This window comes from Thermobia domestica, chromosome 4, assembly GCF_964235325.1.
Source record: "Thermobia domestica chromosome 4, izTheDome1.hap1.1, whole genome shotgun sequence".
Classification (NCBI taxonomy): domain Eukaryota; kingdom Metazoa; phylum Arthropoda; class Insecta; order Zygentoma; family Lepismatidae; genus Thermobia; species Thermobia domestica.
This window is the reverse complement of record NC_137457.1, coordinates 243,781,862-243,793,728: the sequence shown is the minus strand read 5'-3', so window position 1 is coordinate 243,793,728 and position 11,867 is coordinate 243,781,862. Positions and strand designations below refer to the sequence as shown.

Here is an 11,867-nt window from a genome sequence, read left to right as displayed (position 1 = left end):
TTTATTGTAAGACATTATTAACATGTAACAGTTTCGCCAGCTATCCACTTGGCTTCATCAGACACTATGAATACACAGGTAGTGACAGATTGTACATAAGAGACAACGAAAAAATCTCTGAATACTGATTGGCTACCATAGACTACTAAAGCCAATCTTATTGCTGTCTAGATTGGCCGGATTGCCTGGATTAGTCTGTGGTAGTAAATCACCATTCAAGAGATTTTCTTCGCTGTCTCATATGAATCTGTCACTACCTGTGTATTCATAGTGTCTGGTGAAGCCAAGTGGATAGTTGGCGAAATTGTTACATTAAATTAGATTTGCTTTTACCAATATTTGCATCTAGTAGGGTCTGTGTTACGAGTATTTTGCCATCATGAATTCCTGCGTTCATATCTTGTTGAGACTTTTTATAATCATTTATTCATTCAGTACATTTCAAAAGTTTAAAGTAACCAGGCCATAAGTATTTGTGAAATATTTTACACATTCAAAGAAAATCGTTTATAAGTTAACGAGACTTTTATAGCACAAGTACCCGTCTTTGGGCTGGTAGAATATGATTTAATGAATCTAAAAGCGAAAATTTGGATATTGTAAAATTGTGTCCTATTCCCCGTATTATTATTATTATTATTATTATTATTATTATTATTATTATTATTATTATTATTATTATTATTATTATTATTATTCTGCCTTTTGACAGATAATGGGACTAATAGAGTGCATATTTTTTAAATTTTACGTTTGGGCTTGAAAATGTTTCTCGATCTTCAGCTCCCTCTTTTATCGCTCAGTTGCGTTCTTCTTCTTCCTATTCCTCATTTTCCTTCATATTTGTTTCTATTGTGCTATGAAGAAGACAGTTTCTTCAAAAGATGTGTCCAATTCAATTGACCTTCCTACGAAGGATCCTGGAAAAGAAACATCCTCTTCTCTCCTGTCAGTTTTAAAACATCTTCGTGTTTACTTTCTCCGTTCATAATATCTTCTCCATCTTCCTCCAACACCACATTCCGAAGCTCTCTAAATATTTCTTCTCTAACTTTCGTAAAGTCCAAGCCTCTGAACCATACAGTTCAATGCTCCATATATAGCACTTGACTAACTTATTCCTTAGTTCAATATTGAGCCTGCTAGTTAAGAGTGATCTTTTCTTGTTAAATGCTTCTTTGACTATGGTAATTCCCCCCGTAGAAGAGGAATTTTTTGAAAACGTCGCAACACGTGTTTGCTCACTTTTGGTGAAAAGTTTATATACCGAATTTCACATTTCCAACTTAAATGAATCTTCACATTCAACGTTTTTTGGTTAAAGAATCTGAAACTTCAATATTATAGCTTTTATATTTTCAAAGAAGTATTTTGTGCGTTTTCTAAGAGTATAATAGTATGGAACCCCACACATTTTTTTGAGGGAGAGTGGATTTCAATGTCTTTCTCAGCACTGATGTTAGATCAGGAGCGTCATTTCAGATTTTGTTTGGGGTGCGAAAACCCTCGATATAAGTAAAATTTCGCGTTTTTCACTCATTTACTACTACTCTACTGATAAAATCTATATAAATCTCAAACTCAAGGGGGGGCAAATGCCCCTCCCTGCCCCCCTAAATGACGCCCCTGTGTTAGATGAGTCATAAACCGTGAACTTTACATAGAATCCGAAAAACACGTCCTGCCAGCCGAATCCCTGATCATATAGCGTTTGGGGAGTTCTGTTAACTTCTTGGTATCCAAATATCACTGAGACCCGGGTCCGATTTCCGGCGGGAGCTCATGTGGTTCGGATTCCACGTTAATCAGTAGGTCCACGTCTCATATAGCCCCGCTGCTGAAAAGAGACGTTAAACTCAAAATCAACTCAACTCAACCAAATATCCCTGTACTTAACATTTAGTTTCCAGTCTTTTATAGTTCATCTTTATCATGAGTCAACTTTAGTCTAGCTTTGGTGTATTCGGGGTGACGCCTCCTGTGTAAAATATCTACCATCACCACTGCACGTAAACATCTACATTGGCCCACCCGAGGCAAATGATCTGTCTCTGCTGTGAGTGCTAGGCTGCCAGCTGAGGCCGCGTGCTTTTCGAACGTCCACGGATCGAGCGGTGCCACATTTATTTAGAACAAAAAACTTCGAATAAGTGCGTACTCACACAGGCTAATCATTGCACCCTTAAAATAGACAAGCTGGTTGGCACTCTGACGGAATTTTATGCAAAACAAACAAAACAAAACAGAAGAAATGAAGCATTTAAAGGATGAACGATGTCTATGTGTTAAATTTAAAAACAGATGTATTTAAAGTCTTTTTTTTTAATTTTCTTCAAAAAAATAAACCAACAACATCATCCACAATACAGCAGATGTAACAATTCACTACCGACACATTATTTCTTGATGTTCTTTTACAACTTCCTAACAATATTTATGCTAGATTCAAACCCGAACCGGAAGCTCTTCCGTGACTAAGCGATTAGCGTACGCACCTTTGGCGTGGGAGACCCGGGTTCGATTCCCGGAGGGAGCTCGTGTGGTTCGGATTCCACGTTAATCAGTAGGTCCACGTCTCATATAGCCTCGCTGCTGAACGGGACGTTAAACCCAAAATCAACTCAACTCAAACCCGAACAGTCAGTTCATTCCAATTGTACCTCAACGTTGCATTAAACTGTACACAGAAACTGTACAAAAGTTGTGTGCTAATTAATTTATTTACTGAAAAGTGCACTTCAGGAGTTACACTCAGTTGCAGTGTCCGAACTCATTTACATAACTTTCTTTTAAATTTCTTTGTGTCAAATATAACGATTATTAAATTATATTTTACAATGCTATTGAAATAAGCACAAATTATACATATTGGAGAATGCTGAAGGCAATACGAGTAAGTTCGGGCTTTCCTACAGTACCAACAGTGGCGGATCCAGAAGGTAAAAACTAGGGCAACCAGAACTCAGACTGATAGATATATCATGAGTTTACTATAAACTTTAAAAAAATATATAAATAACAGCTTAAATTATTTTTGCCACTCAAAAAGATGGGGGGATAGCTCCCTCGGGCCCTGGGCTAGATCCGCCACTGAGTACAAATAAGTGTTTTTTTTTCTGTCTTCAATAAAAGAACGTTAATTTTAATTTAATTAAGAAACTTCAACTATGAAGTTTATTATGTAAAAATAATTATGAATAAATAGAACATCATTGATTGTTCTGCGAGTTTTTTAATTATATAATTTTATAGTTAATCAATAGATTGGAGTAAGGTTCAAATGTTGGGTACAAGCGTGTTTGTCTGTCTGGACGATGTCTTAGAAATTTACTTTAAATTCGGTGAAGCTGCTGATATATATATGGAGCTATATTCAACGTAAAATATAATATTTTTAACAAGCAAACTCTTTCCTATACAATTAAATAAATATTAAAGTATTATTTTGCTGTTTGGTCGCTGTGGTGATTGATGTGTAGTTGATAATTATAAACAACACAGAGATCCTGTACCAATTCCTATCTAAGAATGTTCTTCCTACTTATGGAATAAATACAATTTAACTTTGTTTTATGTCTGGGAGAAGTTCATCAATTTACACATTTTGTCCGGGAAGCAGTAAGACTGATTTTTCCCGTCAAAACTTGGTGAAGAAGGAGGATGTTACTGCACTGGTTGGGTGGTGGTGGGTCTTAGCTGCCAGCGCACCAGTCGCCAGTCGTCTCCAATCCTCCAGAGAATGTAGATCGAGTTTAAGGTGAACCCCTTTCAAGGTGCTTTGTCATCCCCATAATTAATCGTTTGCTAGAGTAGCGTTACACGGTCAATTTTTGCGTCAAACAGCGTAAAACTGCGAGTGAGACTGGATAAAGCGCCAAAGCTCTGAATGGCACACCAATGCCTCACACCCTCCCGAAAAAAGCCCGCAAGAGCAAGTCTAAAATGAAATTGATGTTGATCAACTTTTTTGCCTGCAAAGGAGTGATTCACGGAGAATTTGTACCACCTGGTCAGATTGTGAATACTGTAGGCTATTCTACGTGGAAGTATTTGAAAGACTCAGAAAACGATTCGCCCGCATCCGTCCAGCAATCGCTGGATCATCGAAACTTCATCGTGATAATGCGCCGAGCCACACCGCCTTTGCTATCATAGACTTCCTAACCAAACGTAGCATTACACAGCTTCCCCAGGTACCCTACAGCTCAAAAGTCGCTCCTGCAGACTTCTTTCTCTTGCTCCGACTGAAAAGGGTCATGAAAGGACGGCACGATGGCTCGGTCCAGGCCATTCAAGAGGCCGTAACGAGAGAGCTGAAGAGCATTTCAGTTTCTGCATTCCAGGGAGCCTTCAGTGATTGGCAGAGTTGTTGGAAATGCCGTGTTGATACAGTAGGGGCATATTTTGAAAACTATTACGTCGATGTGTCAAAATTGAGAATAAAGTTTTTTTTAAAAAAATACATTCAATTCTACTTTCCGGACAAGAACTGCACCTTTTTATATTAATACTGTATAACGTTTCTTTGAATCATCAATTTTCTACAGCCTTTCTCGCTGTTCTGAAGCTTACTTACGAATTCTGGTACTCATGATCTCGGGTTCGATTTCTGGTGGGAAAGACTCCAAATTTGAACGCATTACAATGGTTCGGATTGAGTTCACCTCAAACTTTACATCCACATCTCATATTATTCTCCGTGCCGAGGAAGGATGATAAACTCCAACCAATCAAGCGGAGTCGCGATGGCTCAGTGGTTGAGCATCTACCTCTGGTGCATGTGGTCCTTGATTCGATCCCAGATCTCGCCAAGTGAGCTTTGTGCTGAACAAACGCCATCTGTGTGGATTTTCTCGAGGTTCTCCCGTTTCTTCCCACTTTCTTCATTCGACCAGTTCGTTCCTTTTTAATCACCACAGTCTCCTTTAGCCTAGCCGGTAAATCGTGGGACATAAAACTTACAAGATTTTTTCCAACCAATCAATCAGTTCTGAAAATTACTTAAATATTCTTTCTACTCTGTTTCTCTGCTGTATTTACAACTTTCTAGATATAATTTCTAATCAATTCAGCAGATAGACCTATCATCATCATCATCATAAGTATTCTGCCATTATTGGCAGGTCCCTTGCCGCAGCTGAGAAGCTTCCATGCTTCATGATCTTCCGCTAACCTATTCGCCTTCACGTACGATTTTTTCTGTTTTGATATGTCCATTAACTGCAGCCTCTTTCGACTACCCTCTCTTTCCTGCTGCTATACCCTCTAGCACATCCTTCATGATACAGTTCCTACTTAGCAAATGTCCAAAATGTTCTCTGCTTCTTTGCACATAATTTATAGCATCCTCTCATTCGTTTTCCGGTCGACCTAGCTAATTCTCTCCTTTTTTGTACTGTATATAGAAATAGTTTATACCGTTGAAAATGAAGTTTACACTATCCTTTTCTTTCTCTCGTCTTTCTGGTTCACATTAACTCATTGTCAATTGTACACCATCAATTTAAGCAATTGGTTTGTTTTATTGACGTTTCTCATCCCTTCACCGAAACCACATGAGACGTCAACCTACAGTCTAAGAAGAAATCCGAACTATCGTAATGCGTTTAATTACCTCCCACCAGGCCCTGAATGTGGGACCTCGTGTTTCAAAGGTACATGTGTTAGCCACTAAATCAGCAGGGATGGATCATTTAAAGAATTGTAAATTACTCGCATTACTAAATTATAATGTGTATAATGAATATGTATCGACCCCAGATAACAAGCATAAGAAAAACCATATTACGAGGAGAGGTCGCAAAGATCTCGAACTCTAAGAAAGAAGAAGTAATAGCTACGTCTTTTATACTCTCGTGCACAATATTAATATGCTAGAGATATATATTTACGTGAAATTAATTAAAAGTAAGCGCACCTCATTTTGTTCCGAATAACCCTACTATTCTTAGATTCCAATAAAATAATCGAAAATGATAGATATTAGTGGCCAATACATAGTTTTTGAGATCGCTGAGATGCATAGTGACACTACCGATGCCGCTTGGCATAGGGTGAGGGGTGGGATGAGAAAGGGTGACATAAAAATAATAGAAAACAACCGATACTGTATCCAATCCATAATTTTCGCGATCGCAAGATGAATAGTGTCTCCCCAGGAACATACACAAAGGATGGGTTCTGGGAGTCCGGACGCCCCTTCAAAATACAGATTTGTATGTAAATTTAGTCTAATTTTAGAAGTGATTTTACACATTTTAATTTAAATTATCTTCATATTGAATTTGAACCTCCCCAAAAATCTTTGTATATACATTTATCTCTCCTCCTGAAATCAATTCCAGCGTACGTCCTGGGAATTCCCAATGCCTTTTAAGTGCAAGTTCAGCCTAAATCGACATGAGGGTGAGAAGAGATGGCATTACGTATTATTATCACATTTTCATTGAAATATGTTTCCTAATGACTTAAATAATTTCCATAAACTTATTTTCTCAGTACTAAGAAGAGATATTTCAGAGCAAACAAAAATTAAAAATGAAAGGACAAGGATGTTAACCCTAGACTACTAAGCCTTTAAGAACCACGTAGATACTGAGCATTCGTAATTTTTACGACTGTCGGTTTCCTAAGTCATATATATATATATATATATATATATATATATATATATATATATATATATATATATATATATATATATATATATATATATGATCGTTTAAAAGTGGTTATTTATGACTATGTATATTATCACGTGAAATAATGGGTATATTTTATTTTGAAAGCTTTCTATTTCTCTTCTGTGGTGGTCACTTTTTTCACACGTATGCTAAAAATACAAAGGTTCAAAAATGTAATATATATGTAATATATATATGTAATGTAATATATAATGTAATATATGTGTATGTATAATGTATAATGTGTAATGTATGTATAATATATATATGTAATATATAATGTAATATATATATATATATTTATTTATTTATTTATTTATTTATTTATTTATTGGACACCTATTACAGGAAAAGAATATTCCCATTTACAATAGGCTTACATAATTACAAGCTTTATAAATATTGAAACACACAACAAAAAGAAAAAATAAAATAAACATGCAATTAACATCACGAACATGAGAAAATACAAGTAAGAGATATATTTGTATTAATTCCTTCAATAAGAAATGCAAATATAGAAATAGAACCTAGTAAAGACTATGAAATCAGCCCTTCGTGACAAAAAATGAATGAAATACAAACAGAACATAACAAAAATATAAATATCCAAAATATAAATGTTGAAATAAGATTTCTGTCAAAAAGCAGAAATGTTTTCATTTAATAGAAATACTCTTTTAATTTCAAAATACCATAACCAATGTCAGGTTCGAATTGAAAAATCTCTCTTAATCAAAACATATATTTAAGAGTTTTTACATAAACTGAAAAAGGCATAGCAAAATCTAAGTCGACATTCTCCTGTATCAGCTTGTTGTATAATCGACAAATTCTCGTAATAGGTGAGTTTAAATGTGCCATAGTTTGAGACCTGTTGCAGATAAAAGGTAATCGATTTCTTAATTTTTTAGATTTTATATTAAAATTCAGTAGCTTTAGGCACTCTGAACTGTCGACAATTCCGTTCACTAATTTGTAGAGGAAAATTAGCTGCGAGCGCTCATGTCTAGTTGCCAATGAGCTACAACCAAAAATACTCAGAAGAGATTTGTACGATACCTTTGCTTCGTAAGAATTAATATTAAAAACCTTATAATACAGATATCTCAAAAATTTATTTTGGATACGTTCAACCTTGTTAATATAGTTTTTGTAATAAGGAGCCCAGACTATAGAAGCGTAATCAAGTCTACTTCTAACAAGGGTATTAAATATAGTTATTAAAGCATCCACATTGTGGAAGTCTCTGGTGTTCCTCATTACAAATCCCAAAAGCTTAAAAGTCTCATTACATACTTTCTCGATATGTACATTAAAAGACATCCTATTATTGATAATAAGTCCCAAATCATTTACCTCTTGGCATCTTTTGATATTTAAGTTATTAATCTTATAATCAAAATAAGTGGGATTATTTTTTCTTGAAAAGGTTATTGCAGTACATTTATTGATATTGAAATGCAGTTTATTTTTAAGACTCCAGTTATAACAGCTATTTAAATCATCTTGAAGCTTCCAAACATCATTAGGTTCTCTTATTTGTCTATACAGTTTCATATCATCTGCGTACAATAAGCAATTTGAATTTTTGAGAACAGACGGCAAATCATTGATAAATAATACAAAAAATAAAGGTCCTAAGTTAGATCCTTGTGGCACTCCTGAGTAAACATCAAATAAAGTTGATCTTTGATTATTGAACACCACATATTGTTTTCTGTCTTTTAGGTAAGATGAAATCAATAGAAGCAATTGTTCTGAAAATCCAAAACTAGACAACTTCATAATTAATATATCGTGATCCAATTTGTCGAAAGCTTTTGAAAAATCTGTATAAATTGTATCAACTGAATGATTATTATTGAGGGAATCTGATATATACTGAACGAAAGTAACAAGATTTGTAACTGTTGATCTCCTGGGATAAAAACCATGTTGATAAATTGATATATATGGTTTAACATGATTAAAAAGTTTGTTATAAAGGATGTGTTCAAAAACTTTAGCTATTGTAGAAATTAATGAGATTGGTCTATAATTTTCTATTGCTGTAGGATTACCCTTCTTTAATATAGGACGGACTTTGCTAATTTTCCAAACATCAGGATAGAGAGAAGTTTTTAATATGAGATTATAGATGTGACATAGAGGTATCTTCAGAATTCCCCACATCCCTTAACAATGTACGAAGGAATTAAGTCAGGACCAGAGGATTTAGACGATTTTAACTTTTTAATGGCATTCACATAATCTTGTTCAGTAATGGAATTGATCACAAGACAGTTATTAACATTTAGGATGGGAGAATAATACCCATTATAATTTGGACGACATGAAGAGTAAACGCTTTTGAAATATTGAGCAAAATTATTGGCAATGGCAGAATCAGAAGTAAGTATTTGATTGTTATATACCATATGACTGACTTCTAAATTATTACTCTTTTTGCTCTTAAGGTAATTCCAAAAGCATTTAGGGTTTCTCCTTAAGTCATTTTCTGATTTCCTTATATAAAGTTCGTAAGCCCTATTAATAAGAGTTTTAGCTTGTTTTCGTAGCTCCTTAAATTTATTCAAATTATAAACTGAAACATGCATATGTTTTCTATAGTAATTTTTTTCTTTAAGTATACTAACAATTTCCTGAGTAAACCAGCAGGGGTGACGGTGCCTTTTGAATATTTTCTTCTTGGGCACATTACTATCGATAATAACATTTAAAATATTATAAAAGTAATTCACTGCTAGATTAACATCTTTTATAGCAAGTAACTCTGACCAGTTTTGTTGCCTTAAAGAACTATATAAATTAAGGAAATTAGCTTTACTAAAATTATATGCAATACTAGTAGTATGTTTGATACGCGAAATAGTGTTATTAAGGTACAGTTGACAATGTAATGAGGGATGATGTTTATCTTCTTCTAATAAGGGATACATATTTCTAGATACGTTAACTTCCAACTCAACACTAGAGAGAACTAAGTCAAGAGTTTTACCATACGCATTCTTTACTGAGTTCATTGATCTTAAATTATGAAATGAGATAAAGTTTGCCAAGGACTTACAGATAACGTCACCATCTAACAAATCAAACGAGCAGTCTATAATTGAAGGAATATTAAAATCACCAACTATAACTATATTATGAAATTGTATATCAACTATTTGTTCAATTTTTTCAAAGAATTCAAGATATTTTTCCACTTTAGTATTCGGTGGAAAGTATACAACAATGACATAAATATATTTAGTTGTTATTTTAACTTTTATACATGATGCTTCAACATAATTTATAAGAATTGGAATTTCAGTAACACTATAGTTCTTTAAAATTGCTATAAGTGCACCTCCTCCATCTTTGTGAATTCTATCATATCTAAATACATTATACCTTTCATCAATAAATTCATTATTATATATACCGTCACACAACCAAGTTTCAGTCAAAAGTATTATGTCGAAATTAGTGGCTGCAATACCCGTGTACAGTTTATGTAATTTGGTTCGAATACCCCTAACATTTTGATAATTTAAAAATAACGTCTGATCATTGCTGTTCATATTTTACGTTAAACTTCTGACTTCATCAATAGTAGTGAGGGTATATACAAAGGAGTCATCAGCCTTTTTCCTTAATTTGATATTACCCGCATAGTCAACCCAGAGGAAAGCAAAGTTTTTCTCTCTCTTAACTTTCCTGGCCTCACTAAAGATTATTCTACGGTGCAATGTTAAACTCTGGTTGACATAAATAGTCCCACCCACTGACAGACCCAGATCTTTACAACTGAGATTTCTTTTCACTTTTCTTTTTGCAATAAATTTATCCTTATCTAATCTCCTAACAAATCTAACAATAATACCTGGTTCTGGTTGGCTGGGAGATTTCTTCAACCTATGACATACATCTATCATATCATTAGTAACACTTATGTCCAATGCTGTACCTACTCTCTTAATTATATTATTAACATCTTCATTTGGTAAGACAGGTATACCTTGTATTTCAATTGTGTTCCTTCTACTATACTGGTCCAATTCATCTACTTGAACTTTTAATTTGTCAATTTGTTTTTTTAACGATAGATTTTGATTCTTTAATTCGTCAATTATATTCATGCATTTATTCAATTCCTCAGTTTGATATTTGATGAGGTTACAATTCTCGTCTAGTTTTTCATGGATGGTGTTTAAGGAAGCACCTAACTCATCCTCCAGTCTTTTATTAGAGCCTTTAATTTCGTCGACTTCCTTTTTGATTGATAGTAACAAATTGTGTACTTCAGACAAAGTGGGGAGTTTTTCAGCCTTATCCACAGAACTGTCACCAGACATGGATTTCCGTCGGGCCTTCTCACAATCTTTACATCGCCATACATTGTCTGAGGATTTAAGAAATTTCACATCATCTTCCTTCAAGTCAACACAAGCACTGTGATAAATATTGCTGCACTCCTTACACTGAATTTTTGAATTTACATCTAGTCTAGACACTGATTTCGAACATATATATATATATATATATATATATATATATATATATATATATATATATATATATATATATATATATATATATATATATATTGCCAATTTGGGCTGCTTTTGATTTAAATTGAATAGAATTTGACTAGGTAGAGCAGTTTGAGCTTTTTAGATTGATTTAGTTAGCATTAAGTAACTTTATATTTATTTGCATTTATGTAAGAGGTAATTTGGGGATTTTTTACCACTGGTTGTATTGATTGAGGGCCAACCAGAGCCCTATTAAAATGATAACAAAAATGTTTACTTAAAACATGTGTATTTAACAGAATTACTAATTATTTGTGTGTGAAGCGTTGTTTGTGTAATGAGAATTTAAGAAAGTGTGGTTTAGTGTGTAAATCATAAATAATAAATTGGATTAGCACAAAATTTGGTTGTAATACATACCTGTTGTTGGTGATGATATTTGAGCTAAGCGATGAATGACTGTATTTTAGAAACAGCGTATTTTGATGTTGATACTTTTTAGAAGATTTTTTTAATAATAAAGTTAATAATGTTTAATCTTGATAAATAACTGAATGATTGATTTTTGAATGCTACTTTTTCAAGTACTGATTTTTCAACAATCCCATTAAATAAAATAAAAGGTTTTATACAACTTAAAAATGAAATGAAATGAAATCTTTAA

At 33.7% G+C, this 11,867-nt stretch overlaps 1 protein-coding gene across 1 annotated transcript; it reads right to left on the bottom strand.

Moving 5' to 3' along the window:
- Positions 1-10,252: 10,252 nt before the first annotated feature.
- On the bottom strand, positions 10,253-11,023 carry LOC145683083 (uncharacterized). Its single transcript, XM_081754442.1, has one exon. It carries the CDS (start codon positions 11,021-11,023, stop codon positions 10,253-10,255), a length of 771 nt encoding a protein of 256 aa, XP_081610568.1.
- Positions 11,024-11,867: the final 844 nt, after the last annotated feature.